The sequence below is a fragment of the Protopterus annectens genome, chromosome 2.part0, assembly GCF_019279795.1.
Source record: "Protopterus annectens isolate FY-2018-M chromosome 2.part0, PAN1.0, whole genome shotgun sequence".
In the NCBI taxonomy this organism is placed as follows: Eukaryota; Metazoa; Chordata; order Ceratodontiformes; family Protopteridae; genus Protopterus; species Protopterus annectens.
The window spans coordinates 899,172,427-899,198,915 of NC_056728.1; the positions used below are offsets into that span (position 1 = coordinate 899,172,427).

Consider the following 26,489-nt stretch of genomic DNA (forward strand, 5'->3'; position numbering starts at 1 on the left):
TGGATACTACCACACACCTCTGTCCTTGCAGTCACCCTGTCCATGTCAACATCAGTACCTACCAGCAGCTGTGGCTCAATTTCAGGCTCACTGCTGCAGGGTAGCCCCCTCCCTGAAACAGCCACATCACTATCCCCAGCTGTAGGTGTGGGGCATGTCTGCATCTCTCTTGGCTACCAGACTTGCATGCCTGTCTCCAAGCCTGACTTGAGTGTGACTGCATGCACATAAGGTATTGCATTACCAGAATCATTCTCTATCAAGACATCTGCAGAAATATCCTCAAACACAGCTGCCTGTTTGCTTCCTTTTCCACTCTCCCAGTCAAGGTGTACCCTGGCCAAAGGTGTTTGGTATGGGATCCCTCCTAAAGCTTTTATTGGAGTGAACTGCCCAAGCAAGTCCTGCTCCTGTTTAAGCACTGCAGGCTTCACAATGGTTACATCAGAAGCTCTCTGTCTCTTAACAGTGGCCTGTCTTCCATCCACTAAGATAGGATACAAACTCTGGTGATAGTTTGGTACTACTGTTGTTTCCAGACAACTTACTACTGGCAAGCTGTTATTCCCACTTGAAGGCCCCCTCACCTTTTGTTCCTCACCTTTCTTGAGTGGGCAGTTGTATGCTACATTTTATTTATTTATTTATTGCAGTTTGTTAACTGGGAAAGTCCATTGGGCCATAGTAGACCTTTTTCAATGGAAGCCCGAGGAGAAAAGCTTGAGACAGAAAGACAATATTGAAAAACATTCAAAAGTAATAACTAAGTACAGCATTTTATGATATATGCAAGAATAACAAATTAATGTTTAATTAGTACATGGAGACAAAAGAATTATTCATGCAAACGCTGTGTTTTATATAGTATAGGGTAAAGAGAGGGGTCAGGATTCAGGAAGGATGAGTACAGGAGCATTCCCAGAGAGAGGAGAGATAAGAGTGGAGTAAGGTTTTAAAGGAAGGGAGATTCTGGGTAATTCTAATGTGAGGGGGAAGAGAGTTCCATAATCTAGCAAGGGAGAAGAATAGTAAGATTTGCCCTAGAGAATGTAAAGGTTTGTAGAGTTCCAGGAGGTTTTGATTTGTGGATCTTGGTGTTCTATGTGGCTGATGGATTTTCTAAGGTATTGGAGAGAAATGGACAGCTAGAGGGCTTAACAATGAGCTTGTGTGCTGCTGTTAGTTAAATGAAAGTTAGGTAGTTTGGGAGTTCCAACCAGTTTAGGGCATGGAGGGAATTGCAGTGATGAGTGGAGTATTTGGATTCTGAGACAAATTTAGAAATTTTATTATAGCATGAAGATAGTTTAGATTTCAGGGTTGATTGGAGATTAGTAAGTAGTGGGTTTTCACATAGAAGGGAGCGGATGAGGTAGATGGTGGGTAGGAGTTGTTTGGATGAAAGATAACGGTAGCGTCTGTGATGATAAAGCATTCCAAGCTTTTGATGTTTTTTTTTAATATTGGTTTGTAGATGGATGCCAAATTTTAGCTGGTCGTCAATAAGGATCCCCAGAAGTTTTACATGGGGAACTATTTCAATAGAGGTCTTGTTTTGACTGAGTATAGAGAAGGATGCTTTGTCAATAGCAGTGTGTCTAGAAGGGGAATAAAATCATTATTTTGGATTTAAGGGCTAAGATGGTTGTCAAGCATCTAGGACTCTGTGGAGGAGAAGGCCTCTTGAGTAAGGTTTATTAATTTGGTGGAGCAGATGATAGAGGTGTCTGCTTATTGGATGAGTTTAGCATTGTGGATTTTTCTGGTGGAAGTCATTAATAAAAATATTGAATAGTAAGGGACCCAATATAGACCCTTGAACAAATATTGGAGTGTGAAGGAAAGAGGAAGTACAGTTCCATTTTACAGCTTGTTCCCTGGCTGAAAGATAGCTGGTGAACCAGTTGATAGAAGAGGAGGAAAGATTAAGATGAGAGAGCTTAGAAAGGGAGGAGCTTATGAGAGACACTATCGAAGGCCTTGGATAAGTCAAGGAGGAGGGTAGAAACTATGTTGCCAGAGCTTCGAGCAGAGTTGATAATTTCAAGGAAGGAAAGGAGGGAAGTGGTGGTGCTTTGTCCTGGTCTAAACCCATGGTGTGTTGGAGTCAGTAGTTGGTTGTCAAGTAGGATAAAAGTTGTAGGTGGATAGACTTTTTGAGATAGGGGGTAGGATAGCTATTGGGCGAGAGTTGGAGATTAAAAAGTTACCACCTCCTTTTTGAAGGGGGTGATGAAGGCTTTTTTACAGAGGACTGGTACATAGGATTCTTGGATGGAGCGATTAATTAGGATGGAGATGGGAAAGGCTATGCCATCGGCAGCTAGTTTGTAAAAGTTGGATGGAATGTTATCTGTGGCATTAGAACATGGTTTTTATTTTAGTAGTTTTTTTATAGTGTGGGTAGGAATAGGGCTGAGAGTTATTGGTGGTTGAAGCCATGGTTTCAGATATGTTGGAGGATATATTATTTGGGAAAGATGATGTAAGTTTGGCTATGGAATCAATGAAAAAGGAGTTGAATTGGGTAGCTAGGAGAAGGTCAGGAGAGTCTGGGTTAGGATAGGGGTTTTCTTGCCCTGGAGAGAGAATTGATGTGATGCTACTCCAGAATTTTTTGGGGTTGGTTTTATGGTTGTTTTGAAGTTTAAGATGATAGGATTTATGGTCAATGGCTATTTTTTTTTTTTGTTTTTTTTTTTTACTTGATTTCGTAGTTGCTTGTATTTAGCAAGAGAGTTGGGAGTTTTTAATTTTTTATGGTATTTCCAGATTTTGTCTCGGAGATGCATAAGGATTTTTGTCTCTCTGGTTAGCCAGAGGGCTATTTTGGATTTGAGTGTTCTGGTTCTGCAGGGGGCAAAGCAGTTAAATAGATCAGAGAAAACTGTATTGAAATGTGAGACAGCAGTGTCTAAAGGAAGGGACTTTGGAGGGTTCCAGTTTATCTGTTTTAAGGCACTGGAGAAGATTTGGGGGTTGAAGTTTTTTGTGGTGTGGGTTGTAATGTATTTATGCTGAAGGAGGAGGAGGGGGGAAGGGGAATGGAGTGTGAAGGCAGGGAGATGGTCATTAAGGGAGTCAGGGAGAATGCCAGTATCAGAAATTCAGTTTGGGTGGGAGACTAGTATCCAGTTGATGATGCTACCTGTGGTATTATCTTTATTTGGTCTAGTGGGAGTTTTGATTAGCTGTGTGAATTGATATAGGTTAATGCTTTGAGAGGGGATTAATGAGTCAGTGGAAGACCAGTTAATATTGACATTGCCTAGGATTATTGTCTCATTATTTATGTTGATGGTGAACCAGGATAGAATATCTTCCAGAATAGGGATATTGTTGCCTGGTGGTATGTACAGGGTGGCAATGCATAAACTGTTATTGTTGTTAATGTTGAGAAGGGTTGAGGTTAGCTCAGCAGTGTCAAATAGAGGTATGGGCTTAGTATAGAGTATTCCTCCACCTTTCTTTTAGGATCTGTCATTTTTTATGAGTTTATAGTTTGGGGGTGTTATTTTGGTGTCTTTTATATGTGGCTTTAGTCAGGTTTCTGTGATAGAGAGAATATCAGGCTTGTTGTGGGAGATCCTGGCATGAAAAGCAGGTATTTTATTACAAAGGCTCCTGCCATTAATTGTAGCAAAGAGAAGAGATTTATGGGGAGGCGATGAACAATTTGAGTTTGGTTTGGAAGAGAATTTATGTGAAAGTTCTGGGTTAGGATGTATGTCTCCAGAGTGAAGGAGGAGGGAGATTCATTTAGAATAGAGTAAGGATAGGTATCTATGTTCTAAGGGTTATAGGTTAAGGTATTAGAACCTATGGAGCTTAGCTTGATGGCTATGGGAAGTGGTTTACAGGGAGCAAGGAAGAGTTTCCTTTTAAAGAGAAAAGATACATTATGTGTATAGAGATGGGAAGAGGCTTGGGCTGTGGAGGGAGATTCTTTTTTAATATGTATTGAAGTTGGGTAGCATTGTCGCCTCACAGTAAGACGCTGTCTGGTTCGATTCTCAGCTAGAGCGTCTTCTGCGTTGAGACATGCATGAATGGGCGTGCCTTCGTTGAAGGTTGTGCGTCAGGGCTGGTAACTTGGCACATAAAAATCAACTACCAGTCATTAGCAGACTGAAGTTCCACTGTGGCGACCCCTAACCGTGAAAAGCCAAAAGATTCAACAACAACAACAACATTGAAGTTGGGTGATGGGGAGGAGACTACTGGAATTGTGAGAGATTAGTGAGGTAGTGTAGTTAGAAGAGAATGAGAGATTGGAATAAAGACAGTAGAGCATGTGAAGGTTTTGTTTGCATGATAGGTGTTAGGTGAAGTTAAGTGAGAGGGATATTTAGGGGAGAGAGATAGAAAAAGATGGGAGAGGTGTAGGTTAAAAAGTTTAGTGTGTGGGTTTCTAGGCAGAGATGTCACAGAGTGAAGGGATGTGTTAAGCAGAGAGAAGTGGGTGGATCTAGAAAATAAGCTATGGAAAGCAATAGTGATTAGTGGGAGGGAGGGGCTGACTATGATAGGGAGTTGTGGTGTGTGAGTGGTTACTTAGGTATAAAGTTAGAGGTGCTGGGTGTGGGTAGAATTTGGGGGCAGGGTAGGTGAGCGGAGTGAGCGAATGGCGCAGGTAGAGCTGAGGAAGAGAGAAGTCAACCCAAAGAAAACTAATCAGTAATGCAGACCAATTCAGGACCAGGGGGTATGGTAATAGTCAAGAGGTAAGTACAAAAATAGAAATTGCACAATGTATACAATGTGTAGGTAATTACTAGTAAAGCTAAGGGAGTAGAGAAATGTGTGGGACTAAGTGTGGGGAAATGATAAACTCTGAGAAATGCTGGTATGGAGTGTGGATTGTATGAGGTAAGGGTAGATGGCCCCTTTGGTTACGTTTAAGAAATCTAACCCTTAATCCTGGCTATGTACCTGAACTAGTGGCTTCCCCTGTTACTGGTAGACTCTGTTGGGGTGATTTAGACACATCTTGGGCTCCCTTATATCCATGTGCAGCATTGGGTATCCCCTTCATGTTCATTGATGCCATGTTTGCTAAGTAGATATCTTCTTTTCTCCCCAGCTTATCTGCAGAGTTACACTCCCAGTCTGCCAACCAGATTCTCATGCCCTCACACAAAGTACTAAAGGTTTGTTCCCTCACCAAAAGATCTGCTAGTCTTTCAAAAATGGTGACCTAACACCCACTCATCCCTGTATGAAAATATGTGCTTAACTCAGCAGTATAATCACATACACGTTCATCTGCCTTGCTTCTGTGGTCAGGAAACTTTTTCCTGTAAGCTTCAGATGTTAACTTATTGCAGTTCAATAAACATTGTTTTACTATATCATAGTTTAATCAGTCAGTATCAGGCAATTTAGAAACAGAAGTTACAGGTTTACCATGGAGTAAGTGGGTCAGGAACCATACACATTATACTGTTTACATACTCTTTCAAATATATGAATAAAACTGTCAGTCATCCCCTGTGTAAATTGTGGAAGAAATTTACTGACCTTTATTGCTTCTGGGGTGTGGTTATTCCCTTCACCATTACCTAAATCACCCTGACAAAGGGTCAAACATCTTCTTGTGTTGTCACTGCTTCTCTTTTTCTTCAGCCTCCTAATGTAGCAGTCTCGGTTTGATCTCCAAATGCTGTAGTCTTGCTTCATTCTTGAAATGTTGCAGTTCATGCTGACACTGCTTCTCCTTTTCTTCAGCCTCCAGTTCAAGTCTCTCTAACTCCAGATGGATTTTTAAGTCCTCTGAGGAAAAGGTAAACTGTCCTGTTTCTGAAGGCTGCACATCTCCATAAACAGACTGGTTGCCCTCTTGGCCACTGGCCCACACTGCAGTTGCAATTAAGGCTGAAATAATTTCCTCTCTAGTCCAGTTAGCATGCACCAGTCCTTTGGTTTCACACACCTTGGCCAACTGGTTCTTTGCCAACTTACCATAATCCTCTGCTGACATCTTTGCCTGCTTTCCTTGACTAAACTAACAAAAATAAATAAAACTATTGTGAAAATGAAACACTGAATGTTTACCTTGTGGCTGTTGAGAGTACACACACCTTCAGTGACAACTTCCACCAGGCTACTGAAGTTCAATTAATATCCCACCACTCTGCTACCAATATGTGATGGTCTCTCTCTACCCTGAGCCAGTAATAAAGGAGCATCAATCCTCACCAGAGACACCAATGAGAGATGGTCACTAAAAACAGGAAAGGATTTACACAGTATTTTCAGATGTAGCTCTCTGCATCAAGCACAGTTTCCCCGAAGAGCACACAGGGAACACGCCCCCGACCTGAGAATGGACTCTGTCTCTCCAGATCCCAAACAAGACTTACTTTGGAGTTCTGTGTTCCATTTCCAAGTGGCTGACACAATCCCTGGATATTCGATTTTCACACACACTCACACTCACACTCCTGGGAAAGGCTGATACAGATTTACTAACTGTATCCCTTCTGCCCAGACTATATGGTAACTGTGTTGCCACCAGTCAACCACTCTCAGACTCTTATAATGGTATCTAACTATACTGAGTAAAATCAATACTAGCATAAATGGTAGAGTGTAACCAAAGCAGCCAGGCTTTTCTAAGTGGCCAAGGTGTCACTAAAGTAAGCACAAGTACTCTCAAGACATTAAAAGTATTCTCCAAAAGACCAGCCGCAATGAAAGGTTTAAAAATATTTAACCAAAAATAATAATAGAAAACATGAGAATACTAAATATCTAAGTGCAGTAAACACCAGTTTCAATCACAGGAGAAATAAAAATAACACAGTTGGACAAATTCAAACAGATGCACTACATATCTAATCTCACTGTATTTGCCTGACTGTCTAAAGAATAACTGTACCCTAGCTAACTTAATTAGTACAACAAGGAAAGATAGGATGTTGAGATGCTTACTTCCACAAAGAAAGGTGATGAGCTTTAAACTAAACTGAACAACTACCTCAGCTGATCAACTGTGTTAACTGTCATAGATCTTTTATATATCAGGTTCCAAAAGAAAACAAAGCAAACTGCTGTCAGAGCTCCATCCTCTCAGTGCTGGTTATGGAATGACATCACACATGATTACTTGAGTCTGATATATAGTACACATTCAGAGCTTTAGTAAGATTTGCTGCCGTATTTGAAAATTATGCAAAAATTTCAAAAACTTCTACTCTTCCCTTGCAGAATTCTTTGTTTAAACATATACATTTATTCAGTTATAACAACATTGTTGATATGTTTTTAACACAAGCATCTGTGCAAGTCAGCATGATAGTCAAATCACACAAAATTATTTACAAATCTCCAGCTAACTATGCTGGCATGTGTTACACATGCACTGCTGTATTCTCCCTAGCATAGATGGCAGTACCTCACATTGTCATGGATATAAAATATTGCATGATAGCTATAGGAATCAATCAGAGGAGGTTAGAAAAGATTGGGAAGAAAGATTGGATAAGCAATTCACAAAGAAACAATGTGAGGATATATGTATAGCTCCCAAATGTGCAAAGAAGATTTAGGATTTTTCTTGGAAGTGTTTGCATAGGTGTTTTTATATCCCAAGCAGCCTCCAAATAATTTTTCCTCAGGTAGATTGCAAATGTTGGAGGTGTGATGAGGAAGGAAGAGGTAATTGGGACCATTGGGAGTGTAATGAGTTAGCAGATTAAAAATTCCTTGCAGACTACTCTATCATAAATATTGGGTGAGTAAATCAGTGTAACTAAGGAAATGATTTTTTGAGTTGTGATTCAGAATCTGAATTGACTAAACACAGTAAAGACTTGCTGAGTTTAATTTTGGTGGCTCCCAAAAAAGCAATTACTAGAAAATGGAAATAAAATTCTAAACCAACCATATTGGAAGTAGTGAGTATAGTAACAGAGTTAAAATACTGGAAGTGTGATCTTTAGAAAAGGGTTGGATCAAATTACATAGAAAAAAATGAGAATTGTGGGAAGATACATACAGCATAATGTTTTGGAGATGGAATGAGGTTGAAGGGAAGGCAAGAAATGAATGAGCAATGTAATGTTCTATTGACAGTGACTGGAATGGAAGATTATATGTGATATATAATGTTCTCAGCTGAAATAGTCATTATGGTTTGTTTTCATATTAAGTCAATAAAGATTTGTTTTGTTTAAAAAAAATGTTAATAGAATTTTCAGTCAGCTATAGAACTGCCCAAGTGTAATGTTAAACACATTTTGTGGGTACTTACACTATTACAGAATTCTCACCTATAGCCACAATATTTTTTCAGACAGCCAACATTTTTTCCTACAGCCCATCACTTTTTCCTCGCCTCTTCTGTCCAAATATAATATATCACCGTCTTCTGCAACCTCCCATCTCAACATTTTTACTGTTATCACACGAGCAATTACATGTCCGATCATAGGAACCTCCTATGCTCACATTTTTGGCTTTATATTATACCTGTTGACATTCAGCTAATATCATAAAGTTGTTAGGGTTTACAGCTGTTTACAGTTGCTCATAATTTTTCTTCTGTACTGTTGTTATTTATGGGTATATTATTTTATTTCCATGGGACTCCATGAAAAAGGGGTATATATAGCTCAGGGAACCATTCCTGTCAGTTTAATGTAGCTGAATAAATAAATAAAATAACTTCAAACACAACTTAACACCATTCAAGTTCTACAACATGTTACAGTCCAGTTTACCACTTTGATTCCAGAAGTACCCACTGTTGTTGCTTGCTGTCTCTCTTCCCGAAGTTGGTTGTGTGATAAGGCTAAGCTAAGCTGTCACACTAGATGTCTTCTGGTGGATGTAATTCTGGTCAGTAAATGTGCCTACCAGAAGACGTTCTTGTTCTCTGCTAGCATGATATATCCTCCCCCCAAAATATGTGCTAGCTAAAGGAAGAGAGGATAAGCCTAAAGTGTTCTGTCACAGCTTTACATTGAATTTGTGCAACATTGCATGTGGTACCTCCAGTGCCATACTGCATTTCCTTCCAATTCATACCTGTTTTAAACCGAGATGTTTAAAATGGAGACCCTTGATTGGTCCATTATTTACAACTGCACAGAGCCAAACACAGTCTTTGCACACTTTTAGAAAACTAGAAGATTAAGGGGTCAGGAATGCCCTTGGCTTTCACAGCAACTGAAACAACTACTTAAACATAGGAAACGACAACCTTCAAACAGCCACCTACATGAAAGATTCAACTGCATCAAGAAAAGGGCTAGAATTGTTTCAAATACAGCAAAGGCCTAATTTGTTAGAGACAGATACACAGCACAAACCTCCAACCCCAGCTCAAAATACTTCGAAAAGGGCTAAAATCTTTTAAACAGGCAGCATTACTAACTCAACACAATCAGCCAATAATACACCAGGAAGCCTTGACTTTTCTAAAGACTATAGATTAATCAATATTTATTATAAAAATCAAGTAAAAATGTACATGAAGGAATCAAAATATAAAACAGTAACAGAATATAACAAAAGGCAAACAATATTATGTAAAGAAAATAATTTGTTAACTTTATCATATCATTCAGTCCCCATTTAGTTAGCCAATGGCGTAGTCTGTGAATGATGTATGGAACTGGATAATATTTTGAAGTTCTATATTCATAGCATCTGGCCTGCCACAACAAAAATAATGCCAAAACTAGGGAAAAAATCAGTCCTATAAAGAATAGTCCCAAAGCTCCAGTAGTCACCATATAAACATTTTGAAATATTTAGTGGAAACAAAAAAGGGACCACAAAATTCTGTTGAACAGATTTCCAAAAAGGAGTAAGTCGTTGGCAATGTAAAAATATATGTTCAGACATTTCAATATCAGTGCAATTTGCGTGAAAACATTGTCTTTCAGATATAGGCTTGAAAACAAAAGATCCACATAGAGGCAGTTTATCTAGTAATGCACGCCATAAGAAGTCTTTCCAAGAAGGCACTTTGAAGTGCAAGAGTGGCCGCTGTGCTAATCCAAGTTGTTGGGAAACAGAGTATATAACATATCCATCAATAGCAACATAATCCTGTAAAACTTTAATATATCATGCTTTATGAGACAAAGATATACCACAAACATGCAATTTATATTTAAAAACAATTTGAATGTCCTTCAACTCTGAAGAAGTGAGACCTCTGGACCTCTTCCCTAAAAGGCAAGCATCCCAAAATGCTCTATGAGAACCTAGCAATATCGCATGGATTAAAGTTGGGGAACTAGAATGTAAATGTGTGAAAATAAAATGCAAATGTAATGTCCTAATAGACACTATTAATGTCCGAAACAATTGCTGTGTCCATGTTCAAACCCCATCACCATTTAACAGTATAGTGCAAGTCTCCAAACTTCAGTCCTGCCATCTATACAGTTTAGCAGCCTTACAGCTTAATATTTTACTTTATGCTTCTTACTGTTAAAGACATCAAAACAACTCTTCTGAATATAAATGAAGACAGCCCTAGCCTGTAAAAACTACATTTCACTTTCATGAAAATGTCAGGTCTCTTCATAGCAGCACTTCTCACTCATATATTCAACCTCGCCTTAACCACTTGTGTTTGTCCACAGCGTTCAAGCACTTACATGTAATTCCCCTCCCCAAAATGCAAACCCTAAGGAATGCAAAGATTACAGACCAAAAGCAAATCTGTGACTTGTAGCAAAAATCTTTGAAAAACTTAAACAAGTATGGTTTTACATAAGCAAATGTGGACTTTGTATGAAAAATAATGGCTTCAGAAAGTCTTTCATTACCATGACGGCAATTAACACATCAGCTGACACCATTTATAACAATACTAATGATTCAGAGTTAACAAGGGGACTGTTCATTGATATGACAAGAGAATTCAAAGCAGTAAATCATAACCTGCTCCTCTACAAATTCAATTTTTGCCCAGTTCCAATAAGATGGTTCCAAAGGTACTTCCAAAACAGGACATTCCAAGTTCACCTAGGAACCTGCCTTTTGACTGACGGAAGAATTAACATAGGAGTCCTACAACAATCCTTAGACCACTGTTGTTTTCTTTATTCATCAGTGCTGTATCCACTAACCCGCCCCAACTCAGTTTTGTCCTTTATGCAGATAGTGGCTTACTACTTGAATCAGGTACGAATGCCTTGGTTCCTCAACAGAAATTGCAATCTAATTTTGTAAATGTATGTCACTAGATGAATAAAATATGCTCTTAATTAGTCGCCTGAAGTTTAACATATTTGGCACTCTACAAAACGTTTTAAATCTATCCGCAAATCTAACTCTTACTGCTACAGTTGACGACCTACTACCACTACCAGTAGTAGCCAAAATAAGTACCTTGAGATCATCTTGGAACCCTACTCATTCATAAGTCAAGTACTTTGACAATACTAGCAAAATACTCTGCCAACTAAAACTGTGCTATAGAATCCAACACCACTTCACCCATACAGCTCATAATGGCGTAGCTAAAAATGTGATTTTTCCCTAAAACTGAACATGAACTCCCTCGTTACCTTACATTTCATCTGAAATGTATGGAAAATGAAAACTAATATAAACAAAATCTGCTTATTTGTCATTCTTGCAGAACCGCAAACTCATCACTGCCACCTTCCTGTGCTGTGATCAGGGCCTTTGTTTCAGGGAGCATGTTGACGCATTCGCTTATTTTTCCCTTTTTAGTGTGTGTGGTTGTGTATATGGATATAGATATATATATATATTTATGCGAGTGTGTGTATATATGTGTATGTGTATATATATATATATAAAATGTCACAACACTGAATGTTCACTTAACCGACTGTTGCATACCCAAACCATTAGAAGCCCGACTACATTCATTACATATGTTGAGTGCTTTGGTGTAAATAGTGCTCTGTAACTTTAAGTTGTTCTACTTGCTACTGAAGTCAGTATGACGGAGACATTACAGGAAGCACCTGGGACAGTCAGAAACGTTTATTCAACTGTTGTTGTGTCTTTCGGCTTTTCCCGGTTAGAGGTCGTCACAGCGGAACTCCGGTCCTGTAATGATTGGCAGTTGATTTTTACATGCCGAGTTGCCAGCCCTGAAGCACAACTTTCAATGAAGGTACGCCCATTCACACATGTCTCCACGCAGAAGACGCTCTAGCTGAGAGTCAAACCGGTCAGCGTCTTACTGTAAGGTGACAACGCTACCGCAGCACCACCACCGCGGATAAATGTTTATTCAACTGTATCATCCCTAAAAGATAAGCAAATCCTTGTTTTACATTTTAGCAGGGGCGCTGCACCCCCCCAAACCCCCTGCAACATAAATATAGCAACTTCGAGATTGCACTGTAGTGCGGCACCGAGCGAACTTCCTGCTCCACTCAGTTTTCAGTAGACATTTCACACATTCAGTGATCTGAACGTCAGCATGTTGAAGTTTCAGTTATGTGACTCTTCGCTCATTTTGTCTCTATCATGTGAAAGTCGATGATCTGACATTTGATAATGTCAAGTAGACCCTTATATATATATATATATATATATATATATATATATATATATATATATATATATATATATACACACACACACACACAAAAAACACACACATACATACAGAGAAAGAGGGAGATACATATACACACCCACACACACATGCATATACATACATGGGTGCACACGGAGAGAAGGAGATAGAGATTTACACTACACTTCAGTGAGAGTCAACTGCACAAGGTTTAAACTTGTTGATCTCCGTTCAGGAAAATCAGTATTGGTGCAGTTTCTCTTTGTCACCAGCAGTGATTATGTCTGGGCTTTTCTCCATGTTTTTCTTTATGGCTGTATGATTGCAGAGTTAGTACATTTAAGTAAGGGGGTCAGACACAAGGAGAAGCTTACCTTCTTTCAAAAAAAAATGGTTTTACACAAGCTAAGGCTTTTAAAGGTTACTGGCTTTCAGGGATAAACAGCAGCAATATGCAAAAGAAACTACGACAATGCTAAAGAAAGTGTAGTGTAAATCAGGCAGCATGTAGATTCAGGTAGCTTCTAAAAAAAGGATTTTGCATATGTGTTGTGTGGGGAAAGAACAACCAGTTTCAACATATTATATAGGGAAATAGCTTATTGTTTAAGGCAGTGAGCTAAGAATACGCTGTGTCCGGTTGATCACAGTTGGCATCCACAGCCCTGTTTGTGTACTGCATAATTCTTAGAATATTAAGTACCAGACCAATGTTTCTGAATTGTACAGAGTATGTTGGTGGCTTAAGGTTAAGATCTCAACCTTGCAACTCTGGGGTCTTTGTTTCATTTCTGACCTCTATTCCATGTTTTTGTGGAGTTCAATATGTTCTTCACGTGTTTGTGAGTCTTTCTTTAGGTACTCTAGATTCCTAGGATCACAAGTGGTTACTAGGCTAATGACCCTAGGGCCCTTAAAAGCCTAGCCAAGTTTTACCCTTGTTTCCACGATCAGCACCTATCACCCCTGTCCAGGAGGGAAATATGTGGAACACTTGGGTTAAATTTATGGTTAATCATCCAATCGTGTAGACTGAGTTTGAAGAAGGCCAAAGAGGTGCTCTGCTTGGCATGAAGTGGGAGTTTGTTCCAAAGGTGTGGTAACTTCTGGGAGACAAATCTGTTCGTCCAGCAGGTTCTATTAATGTGACATACCAGGTTGAGGCCATTAGAGTGCATAACCCATGTACCATTTGGCTTATGGATATGCAGCATTTCCAATAAAGCAGGGTCAAAGATTGGCCTTGTATGCAAGGCAGAGATCGCCTCTGAGTAGTCTGTATGAAACAAAATAAAGTGACAGTGACTTCAGATGATCCTCATAGGACAGATGCAGAAGACCTTGAATTTTCCTTGTGAGGAACCTGTGTGGTCTCTCCAATTGCTCCAGGTGGTTGGAAAGGTACATACCAAAAAGGGCATTGTACTCAATTATTGGCCTGATGAGGAAGAGTACAGAGAGGTTATAACTTATTTTTTTTCTGGAGGCAATGCCCTTACTTATGAGATGAGCAATATAGAATGCCCTTCCTACCACTGTGGATACAGGGTGATCAAAGGTAAGGTTGCTGTCAACCTGTGTGCCCAGGTCTGCCACCATTGAGGGCATACCTAGGGTGTTGCTATTGATGTGGTAGTTAGTAGGAACACTGCTTTTACCAAAAGGGGTGATACATTTTTTTGCATTGAGTTTAAGGCCATGACTTTGGCACCAGTCATTTGTTTGTGTAAGGCCGTGTTGTAGGATGTTGACATCGTTTGGTGATTTTGTGACCACTCCCAGTTTGCAGTTATCAGCAAACTTTGTCAGCCACAGGCCTTTAGTTTTAGCTTGCACTTTGGAGAAATAGATTCCAAACAGTAGAGGTCCCAGGACTGATCCCTGTGGAACACCACTGGTTACAGGTCTGCTGTTGGAAGTGGATTCTCCTATTTTGACTATGGGTTCCATCAGTGAGCCAGTTAGTGACCCATCTAATGAAATGCAGGTTGATACCTAGCGGGGTGAGTTTGTCATTTATGCCTGAGTGGGGGATAGTGTCAAAAGCCTTGGCTGAGTATAGGTAGGCTGTATACACAGATTTCCCCTCATCAAGGGCCTTGGTTACTGTCTCAAAGAAGTCCACCAGGTTTAACAGGCATGATTTCCCTTTGATAAATCGAAATTGAGTAGGGTCAAGTGTTTGGAGGTTGCCATCTTTGTTGATAAGGTCCATGATGATTCTCTCCATGGCCTTGCAGATGAGACTAGTCAGGCTAATATGTCTATAGTTCCTGGGATCATTGGAGGCACCACCTTTGTGCAAAGGGGATAATGGTGGCCTTTTTCGATTCAGCTAGGATGAAGCCAGTGCTTAGACTATGATTGAAAAGAGTACCCAAGGGCATTGCTAATTCTTGTTTGAGCCCATGTAGGATGTAGCCTGGGGTGTTATCAAGTCCCATGCAAGGTAGAGGTAGGTGGTAGGGATGTCTTCAGGTAAGTGTGGCATAGACAGTGGACTGAAGTTTTCATAGAACCTGTTGGCTAACAGGTTAGCAATGTCCACAGGCTTGGTGTATGTGGTATCATTAACTACAAGCTTGGCACAATTTTGTGCCTTTCCTTTTAGGTAATGGATGTAACTAAAGAACGCCTTATGGTTGTTCTTGGTTGAAGAAGCTAATTTGGATTTATAGTCAGCTTTGGAGGACTTTACAAGAAGTCTTATTTGCTTGTTTATGCTGAGGAAGGAGTCCTTCCAGTTTAGGGGTCACTCCCTCTTACTCTTAGACAGCAATTTCTTCCTCGTATTGTAAAGCCTGTTAATGGCAGTTGTCCACCAGACAGGTTTGCTGTTCCTTGAGGAGCTTGTTTTGGTCCTATCAGGTACAACTGAGTCCATGCAGTTGTTCAGGTGTTTGTATAAAGCATTTGTGTAGAACTCTACATAGTTGCCAGTTTCATCTGAGGGGGGAGGTGCACTGAAGCTATTTATACCATCCTGTAAGAGGTTATAATCTGCTTTGGAGAAGTTTTTTTAGTTTAGTTGGTGCTTGGGGGGGGGGGGGGGGTCAGGTGTGATAGTAACTTCAGATGAAACCAATTTATGGTCAGATCTCGCCAGGGAAGACCTCACAATGGGGGGGTGCCACAGTGGTCCCCCATATTGGTAAGTAGCAGATCCAGGATGTTGGCACCCCTTGGATGTCAGCTGGCTGGTCCAGGGCATTGGAGTTAATGAAGTCGAGGAACCTTTGGGCAAGTGAGTTTGCGCATGAGTAATGTATCCAGTCAAAGGATGGGTAGTTAAAGTCACCCAAAGCCATGGGGTTCGGATGTATCTTGATAGACTCAAGTAGATCCAAATTGACAGAGTGGGTGTCCTGATTCATGGAGGGGTTCCTGTAGCTGGCAGTGACTTGAATAGATGTCATGCCAACAGTTAATTGCATGTGAAGTATCTCCAGGGAATCATCCTGTGTAGCCAATCTGGAGGCGTATTTATCTTTAATGAATATTGATACACCGCCTCCTTTAGTTTTCACACCATTGGTTTGTGGTCTTAAATTTAACGTGTGTAAGGAGGTGTAGCCTGATATGGCTGGGGTGCTCTCCACAACTTTGAACCATGTCTCTGTGACTGCTTAAATACCTAGGTCTTCCAAGGTGAGGACTGCTTCCAGGGAATGCAGTTTCATGTTAAGACTCCTAGCGTTTAGCAGCAGAACCTTGAGGATGTTCTTAGATGGGGTTCTTACATCGGGAATTTTGTCTTTGAGACACTGGCTAAAAAAGGCACTTTGGGAGTGGCAAGAGCCTTGGCCAGTAGTCGAAATCTCAGGGGTGACAGATGAAGGCTATCTCTGTCAAAGTATCGAGGTCTGTCGATCATGTCATCCCAGGCTGACAGATACTGTATTCCCTTGGAATGACACCAGAAACTAAGCCAGTTATTGAAGTCAATCATTTTCTGTTTGTATTGAGGCATCTTCCTAGGTAATGGTAAAATGCTACTTAAGGCTAGGGACATACCAGCTTGAGATGCATAGTCCAAAAGCTCAATCATGTCTCTCTTCATGTAGTCCAGAGAGGTACATCTCAAGTCATTCACACCAACATGAACTATGACCGAGTCATAACATTACCTGTTGTTGAGAGACTTGAGTGCATGTGTGATATGGAAGATCCTGGCACCTGACAGGCAGCTTGACAGTGACCCTCTCCTTATCCAGCCTGGTGAGATGGACATCTGTGTGTCTCACGATGGAATCACCTGTGACTAATATATTTGGTTTTCTGTTTTGCCTTAAGGGCTTGACAGGCGAGATACTGGTATGTGATCTATTATGGGTATTGTGTTCTGCAGAGGAAGTATTGTGTAACGTGCTTGTGTTTGTGAGGTCTTTGGTGTTTAGATATGTTTCTGGTGAGGACCTCCACATATGTAGGTATGTATGATGTGGGTTTGGGTGGAGTAGAAGGTGAGGTGTGCATGGTGACAACCCTCTGATTGACATATGAACTGACTGATGTGTGAGAGAGCATGGATTCAAGGTTCTTAATATAGTTGCATTTCTCACATGTTGAATTTGTGTGCTGTAGGAGCAGGGGGTTGTCAGTGAACATGAGGCAGTTGTACACTGTCTCAGGATGCCTATGTTGACCAACCCGACTGGAGAAATTGTGGGAAATTGTACAGCTATAGTGTTAGGTAAATTTGTATGGTCTGGAAGACAGGTTGCACTTCAGAATGGCTAGTGGGTGAGAGGTGTGTTGGTACCTCTGAGGCTAGGCTTAGTGATCTACCTGACAGTAGAGCTGAGCCATGAAAAACTTCTGCAGGACCACAAGCAAAGTGCTAATGGAAAATTTAACAAGCAAAACGTTTGATGCTGTAACCACTAATGGTAACTACAGCTACGCGGCTTTGCACAATGGTGCACTATGCAGAAGAAAGCACAGACACGGGGCTTAAATAAAACAAGAAATAACCCTTTTAACTCAAACTAGCAAATAAGGATACACTCTCTCAGCTTTAGTCCAATCACCCGCGATTAGATGGGACCCAGACAGCACTCTCCTCCCACAAGGGTGCAGAAAGGCTTTCTCCAACAAAGATGGCTTGAATTTGATGCTTAGACATTACAAAATAGGCCCAGAAACAGCAGGCCTGGAACTGGGCTATGCTACAGCTGAACTAGTGCAGTATGCAGCAACATGAGGCCAAAAACAGTTCCAACAATTCAGACAGTAGAATGCAAATACAAATTAAGAGTGCAGTATAAGAGCAGAAACAGTCACTTATAGTTACTTGGAAGCAATAGATGCCTCAGATCTTTCAGTATCTCAGTGAAGAGCTGGTTTTAGTGCTCAAGTGATACAAAACTGTCTAGATTCCGTAAGACTGAATCTAGCCTTTGCTAAAAGGTGCACAAGGAATTTGAAATTTAAAGTGCTTAAAATCACAGTCACGACAGCACAAAAAAAAAAAAACAATATAAAACAGCAATTCGGTAAAACAATATTCTCAGTGTAATCAGACTAGTAACAAGCAGTAATTGAAGTGGTGGTATAAATGCAGTTGAACACTATTAAGAACAACAGCAAAAGCAAAATAAAGTATTAAAGTAGGAAAAGACGCAGTATAAATACAGTAATAGCAGCTGATTAGAGTGATTTTTTTCCCCCACATCTTAAAGTATACTGCTTTATTAACTGTACTAAATCAAACCTATGGATGTCGTGTTTACTTTTACCAATGTGGCAGAGGTCATGGCTGTAAAAAGAGTCTATTGACCAGCACACTTAACTTGGTCAGCAAATGTTAAAATAAAATTGTTCCCGAAATGTAGTATTTTTGTCTAGTGGTTAACAGCAGGTGTACAAAATAATAAAAAATATTTGTCCATGATTAGTTCCACTAACTTTTTACTCTTACTTTAGCTTGGTCAGTGTGCTGAAAAGGTTGTCCTAAAAGTGGAGCCCAAGAGAATATGGGGTCACCTTTCATTATTAAGCACATATGGACAAAATTCACTTTTTTTGATTTGTTGTGCCAGCTGCTTATTCTTGCAGACAGAAGAAATAGAAAGTAAGTCTGTTATTGCTGGCAAGTTATTGCTGTGAGGACTGTAGGGGCTGAATTCACAAAGACTCGGGGGAGTATAGTGAAGGTTGTTTTTTTTTTAAATTTAAAACTACCTTGAGCTATTGTTTGAGCTTCCCTTCCACGTAATGCAGGCGCAAGGAGAGAGGATGCAAGAGCTCTCAGTCCTGAGGATCATTCCTTTCCAGTACCTTAACTCTCCAGACATTGTTTACCCTGCATAATAAAATTTTGCGTCATTGTATGTCAGTAAGTTGGCAGAATACATATCTGTCTTACAACTCCATGGTTTGCGGTTTTTGCATGTTCACCCCATTTCTGCATGTGTTTTGTCTGAATATATTTCTTCTCTCTTTTCTCCCAAAATCATGGTGATTGGTACTCTAAATTGTCTATACATGTATGTATATAATTTTTTATATATATATACATACATACATACACATTGATATATATTTATATATATGTTACTTCCCTTTCTGTTGTGATCTTTGTCATGGCAGTATAGAGCCTGAGAAGAATTGTTAGCAAATAAAATATTAAAAACTAAGTGTCATTATGTATGCGAAGTATAAACCAAAGGCAGATGATGGAATGAATTGGAGAAACAGTGATGTGTAAGGATTTTGTATTCCATAAGGTGCAGGCTTCCACTGTGACTTGAGTTACAACTCGACAAAAATTTGGTCTGGAAACTGACCCAACAAAAAATTTGATGTAAACAGTTTTTGCAGGGGCTAGCCTACCCCCACAATGTATACCAACTTCATGGTCCCACAAACATATAGAAGGGAAATTTTTCAAAAGAAAGGAATCACTGCCAGTGTATACATGGAAACTGTACCTGTAGTTATTTCCTGATTAAAACAGTGATCAGGGAGTTCAGCTTCACAGAGTTGTGTGGAGTGAGTTGATAAGTTGATTCCTCATCCATTTTGCAGTTCATGAGTAATAGAGAAGTCAGGAAACACTGTATCACATATGTGTCCTCTGAAAATGTTGCAGACAACCAAATGCAGTCTGCAAAAAATGCACAGCAGCTATGCTAAGATACTCAGTGCCATCCGTTTGGCTGGGGAGGGGTCTCGTCTGTATCTCTGTTTACAGCATTCTCCTAGCTGTGGACCCTCTCTGTCTCCATTTGGAAACCAGGGGAAAATGTACTCATACAGACCACACCATGGTATTGGAACTCTTGGTAAAATAAAAAAAAGTTATGCAGAAGTTAGTCAGCAAATGTCATCAAACATAATATAGTATGTATACCCACTGAATATTGTGCAAAAAATATTTATGTCCTTGGGTGAAATATTGCATAAGAAAGGAGAAAGATGTCAGTTGGTCTGAGTAGGATGTGATGTTTGAGCATTGAAAATGCTAAAGGAAGCTTCATCTGTTTGTTGTTTCTTGAAGGTATCTTCTGAAGCTGGGCATTACTACATACTTGGGCAGCCAGTAGTAGCTTCACAGTGGTACACGTGTCTTTTCAAGCATGCTCCACTGGTTTACTTGCTTTGTTTTTGTGACATTGCCTATACTGATTCTTTTGGTTTCAAGAAAAGAAAATAGATTCGCTCTTAAAAGCGTGTCTTCATTTGCATATGCATATTCCATTTAGGGAAGAGGGCAAGCCTGTCTTAAATCACATGCATGTTTGTTATGGAGAAAGCTCTGGACATTGAGGTGCCTTAAGTGTAAATTGTTTTGGAATCCAGCTCCAGATCTACAAGCAGATACACTGTGGTGGTCATAGAGAATGTTTTTGAGACTCAGGTCTGTATATTTATTGAAACAAGTTGTTCTGACTGTGTACAGGAGGATCTATAGTTACAAAGGGAAAATATTACTGGTTATTTTATTCCTTATTTTGACTCAAAAACATCTGACACTGCTCCCAAAAAAAACACGTCTTAAAATTGTATTCCATTATAATTTTGTAAACCTTGTGTTTTCCTGCAAAAATGTTCTAATGTATTTCTGTTTGTTTTCCTCAAAAGTCCTGGATACAGGCCATTTCTAAACCTTATCAAGCCTCAGCTGCAGAAGCTAAGTGAAGTGACTGAGGAGCAAATTTCACTGGAAACTTTTCAGCCTTCACATACTTCCAAGGTAAATGAACTGACAAGTCCAAGGACAGAGGAAAGTCGAAGTACTACAGCACACACCACCACCATTTCGAGTGATGTTGTTAGTGTTGGAAGGCAAGAGGAGGACTTCCCTGGAGAGGAAGAGGAAGAGGAGGAAGAGCCAATGCTAGAAAGTTATGACTGTGCTTTGTCATAGCATTAAACCTGAATGGTTACTTTAGCACATACAGGACAGCAAATTGGGAAGTCCACTGTGAAAGTATATTTTTAATACATATCTCAGAAAGACTTCTTCCTAAAATGTTAATAATATAATTTCTCAGTCATTTTACTTATTTGCCGTTTTACTTTACATGCATAAAATATGAAAGTACATTTGCCGCTTTTACTTACCCTATTTATATTTGTCAGTCAGAATGAATTGTTGATAAACATTTTAAGAGTATTGTTCTGATGTATAGAATGCAAATTGGACCAGCCTAGTATCATTTTAAGGGATAAATGCTTGGATTAACCATGTATTTCACTTGTTAAAAATTATGTGTTATTTATACTGTATCACTGACATAATACAGAATGAATGCCATTTTTGCATTTGAAACTTGCAACTTTAATACACTGCCAGATGTTGTTTGGGTTGTTTGCTTACATCATTCACTGTCTTAGCTCAGCAGCTCTTAAATTCACCATTCATACTATTCTGCCTGCTGTCTTCCGTTTTGTGAAGCAGTAATAAGAACAATGGTACAAGGTGTAAACATTCAGGTGACATACTGTTTACGTAGTTCTTTTGACATTTTATTGTGTGGTTATCTTGTATAAAGTATTTTATCCCATTGTACCATTTCTGGGAACAGACTTGGATGAAGAAATTCACTGCAGTTTGCCACTTTGTACACCAGTGTGTGTGTTGTACAGATATCTCAGCATGTATGCTGGTAGGTTTCATTATTATTGCATTTGAACCGTAAAGACTCGAGGTTGAAAACTGCAAAGTGCAATGACATTGCATCTTGGCCTTTGCATCCTTTTGTTTTCAAATGATGAGGCCTCTCATTTACATATAGCAGGACCTTCTCAAAAATTGCCTGTTGCTAGATTCTCTCCAATGCCAGCAGCAAAAGAATGAGCATTTCTTACCCATTGAAAATTTTTATTTATTACTTTGCAGCATTCCTGTTGGAATGTTTTTTTTTCCTTGTAGATAAAATTCTGTACTCATGTATTTAGATGTTAAATATTGTAAAAAGTAGTAAATACCAAGATGTCATCCATTTCAGTGGCATTTTTCTAAAGTGTAACTATAAATGTACACGTGTAATTAAAAGACAGAGAAACTTTATTTTAATTCCCATATGGTTCTTAGTTACAAAGATGTTTATGATGAAACACGTTAAAGGTGGTCATTTTTACAGTTGTTGAGTGGTACTTAAGTGCCATCAGTTGTGTGGTAATACTGAAAACCGACTACAGTATTAAAAGTGAGTAACGTTTGTACTTGTGCAATTTGAACAAAATAAATGCGATTGCTTATTTTATACAGGAAACAAGTAGTTTATTTTTATAGCCAAAATGTATATTATTATTAACATGGACCAATTAATGTTTGACACTTTTACCTTTGCTTCAGTGTAACTACAGAAGGCTCATTTAATACAGAAGTAGAATATCCAAATGAGTGAGTATGTGTTGAGGGACAGTAAAGTATTACAGTTTGTCTTTGTGTTTTTTTTTTTTTTTTTAAGTTTGCAGAATGAAAATGTGTCAAACAGATTAAATCACCAGCTTCTTGTTTGCCGAGTTTCTTACTAATCTTTTTATTTAAAACTTTTCAGCCGCCGTATGTTAGCACTAAATTAATGCTCTGAAAAGGAAAGCTGCACCTATATAGAAGCTAGAAAGCTTGGCCATCTAGACTTCAAATGACAAATTCTTTCTGAAATTGTAAAATTTAATTTTGCGGTTGGAGCAGCACAAGACATTGTGTTTTATTTAAACACTGGTCAGAGGATTTTTTTTTTAAATCTGAATGGTTGAAGTTGCTTTACTGAAACAGTCAAAGTGGCTGAATTTGTACAACTGACTGCACACCTGTTGGTGTACTTTAGGCAGAATATGTCACCACTAAATTCTGCTGTTTAATTATATTTCTGATAAATTGCAAAACTCTGTGTGTGTGTGCGCGTGCATGTGTTTATATATACAGTGTAGTTCAGAAACTGCAAACCCCATTTCCCCGCCATTTTATTACTTTGAAGACAATCTGCTTTACATTATTTTAATTTTGGCAGTTCATGAAGTATATGCTGCCTTGTTGCTTTTACCTGTTAATCATCCTAAGTGTAATGTGGCACTATTATCCCTGTCAAATTTTGAATATTTTTATTTTTTTGTAATATTTCCATAAAATAAGTAGCATAATCTGCTGAATATTTTGAAAAACCTTTGCCTTCTGTGAACACTGCAAGCAGTCTTAAATTTGAGCTTTGATATTTTTCTAGCAAATCCCATGCTGATATTTTGCATTGTACAGCTGCATTTTTTTTTTGGTCATGTAATATGAATTTTGTATATTCTTTTAGTGTCCTATGTACAGAAATGAGCAATAATAAAACTGTATATTCAGAACTTGTAGATAGTTGTCTTATTGTATTTATTAATTCATTCTCTCAGTACTGAATGTTGACGGAAGAAAGCCAGAACCCAGCTACAGGTCTCCTTGTACTTCACAAAAAAAAGTAATTATGACTTTGTTTTCCTTTATTGTTGCCTTTGTTTTATGTGTCACCACTCCCCACCTCTCAAATTGCCACTTTCCTCTTGAACTTTATTACCCATTACTTACCTTCTTCAGGTTGATGGATAGATAATCGCATTTTGTTTTATTTCTACATATATACACATGTACATGCACACATGAACCTCCAGTTAGATCAGACTTTACTTTCCAAACATGTAGTTGTCAAAATCTGCATTGTAGCAGTCTGTGACCTCAGACAGTATCAGAAGCTGTTGAGACTTTTCCTATTGAATCTTGTGGCAGAGAAATCCAGCTCCTTTGTGGTTACATTTACAGAATGTTGCAGAACTCTTACCCATCTAACTGTACAGAAGGAAACTGGTCTTTTATTAATAATATCCATCATGTAGTGTTACTTACAGAACATTTTCTAGCATTGTCCATCTGGACCCCCAGACTTCTTTCCATCAGTGTCTCCATGTGCATTATTATTTGTACAAGGAATCTACAGTCTCACCATTTCTTCAGTTTCCCCACCTCACAGCAACACCCTTGCTCATTATGGCACGTCTATATGGTAGGTTCATTGATTTGATGAACAATTGAAGTTATATTGGCTATTGAGGATTGTGATGCTCATATCCTATTTTGGAGCTTAAAGGAACCCATGTAGTCATCCATTTCCTTTTTGAATGTATGTATTTGAGATGGTCATATTCTTACAATGACACTGGGAGTCTTTGAGTTATGAAGTTCGCATGTTTCACTGTATGACTGATATTCATTTTTGTTGATGACTGAACTGTTGTGCTTTTTCTATGGGGGGAGATGAACTTGAAGCAAAGGGTTTTAGTAAGGAGTGCTTTTGTGCTGTCTGCATCCAGTGTAGTTGCCTAATAGAGGATGATAAGATGCAGAGAATAGAGAAGAGAGAGAGATGATGTAGCTTTGGAGAGTAGTGGAAGCAAATGGCTAAGGAAGAAAAGGTAATAGAGCGTGATGACGCCATGCAAAAGTTTGACTACAGATTAGAGACTGCCTTCCCTAGCAGAGATTAGTATCAGAATATAGGCAAAGAGAAAGGGTAGGGGAACGCTAAGTGAAAGGCCAGCTCTGGTAGAGTTTTTAGTTGAGTATAGAACAGAAGCTGCAGTTAAAAAAATGAATAATTAGTAGAGTATATAAATATTGCAAGATAACTATAAGAGCAATCAGAGGAGGTTAGAAAAGATAGGGAAAAGAGACTGGAAAGGCAAATTTACAAATAAATATTGGGGGAACTGCTGCATGGCTCCCAAGTATGCAGTAAAGTCAAGAAGGTGTAGAACTTTTGTTTGGAATTGTTTGTACAAGTATTTTTAAACACCAAGCAGACTTAAGAGAATTGTTCCCGAGGTATGATGGGAAAGAGAGAAGTAATTGGGGACACAGTTTTTGGGAATGTAATGAGTTGGCAAATTTTAAAAATCACACTACACAGTACTTTGTCTGAAATGCTGGGGAAGCAAATGATTGTAATTTTGGACTAGGATACAGAACCTGAATTGCATAGACAAGGAAAAAAAATGTTGCTAAATAATGGAAATGAAAATATAAACCAAATGTAACTAAAGTACTAAATATTGTAAAAGAGATAAAAGACCTGAAGGTGGGATCTTTAAAAAGGGAATTTGTGTTAATACTGCATGCAGGATAATGTTCAGGAGGAACAGTGAGGTTTAACAAACAGATGGCAGGGATTAAGCTATATTTGTACTCCTGGAGTGAATGTTAATTGTTAAAGTGTATGCTGCTTGAAAATATTGAGACGTTACCATGGCTTGTTTCATTTTCTATTAATGTATATGTAGCTGTGTTACTGTTGCATGTGTGATTTAATAAAGATGTTAAAAAAAGAAGACTCACTTTATAGCTCTTTGATTTTCTTTGTGATTAATATTTGCACATACTCCAGTTGAACCAGATGGTGTATGAGTAGGTTGCAAAACAGGGTATAGTACTCTGGAATTGGTCTGATAAGAGCTGTATGCAGAGGGCAGTTCAGTGTCATTGTTTTCAACCTCCACTTAGAATTGTGTGGCCAACTCCATATGATTAGCAGATGATAGCAGTTATATTTATTTATTTATTGCAGTTGGTTTACCAGGATAGTCCATTGGGCCATAAAGAACCCGTTTTCAATGGAGTCCTGGGGAGAAAAGCTCCAAAACAAGCAAATATACATTCAACAATTTACATTAACAATCTAGGTACAGAGAGTTATTGGTACTATGTTGGCAGGAAAAAGCAAAACTTATCATATGTAGAATAGCAGTCATAACAGTTAATACAATTAAGAAGTGGCCTACAAGTAATAGAGACAAATTAATAGAGATTAGAGAACAAAGGTAGTAGGTACATAAAGTAGGATATGGTATTGAAGGAGATTTAGTAGAGTTAGTTATGTGGGGTGGGAGCAAGAGCATTCCCACTGTGATGCTAGATGTAAGAAGAGAGACTTTTTGAAGGTGGAGTGGTTAGAGGTGGTGCGAATGAGAGGTGGTAGGGAGTTCCAGAGGCGAGCGAGGCTGAAGGAAAGAAGGTTTTTTTCCTGGTGGATAAGTAGGTTTATGCACTTCAAGTAGATTTTGATTTTGACCTTAGAACTCTGCTAGGTAGGTGCATTTTAAAGGCAGAGGAAAGGGAGGGACAGAGTGAGGGGTTTAGAATAAGCTTATGGGCTAGAGTTAGTTGAGTGTAAGTTAGTTGATTGGGAAGTTCTAGTCATTTTAGCTTATGGAGGGAGACACAGTGGTGAGTAGAGGACTTATGGCTGGTGGCGAATTTTGCAATTTTGTTATAGCAGGAAGTAAGCTGTTTTTTTAATGAGGACTGAAGATTAGTTAGTAGTGGGGCACCATAGAGAAGGGAGGGGATAAGAAAGGAGGTAGATAGAGAGATTTTAGTTTCAGATGTGAGGTAGGCTTTCTGTTTATAAAGCATGCCAAGTTTTTGATGTGTTTTTTTAATGTTTATTTGCAGGTGGGAGTTGAATTTAAGTAGGTTGTCAAT

General features: G+C 39.0%; 1 protein-coding gene across 1 annotated transcript in view; it reads left to right on the forward strand.

Moving 5' to 3' along the window:
• The window catches only part of RIC1 (RIC1 homolog, RAB6A GEF complex partner 1), a 2,584,659-nt gene extending 2,561,327 nt beyond the window's left edge, over positions 1-23,332 (forward strand). The window contains exon 26 of the mRNA XM_044061149.1: positions 20,609-23,332. Coding sequence (XP_043917084.1) covers positions 20,609-20,894 — 286 coding nt within the window. The 3' untranslated portion in view covers positions 20,895-23,332. The remainder of the gene's footprint in view (positions 1-20,608) is intronic.
• The last annotated feature ends 3,157 nt before the right edge of the window (positions 23,333-26,489 follow it).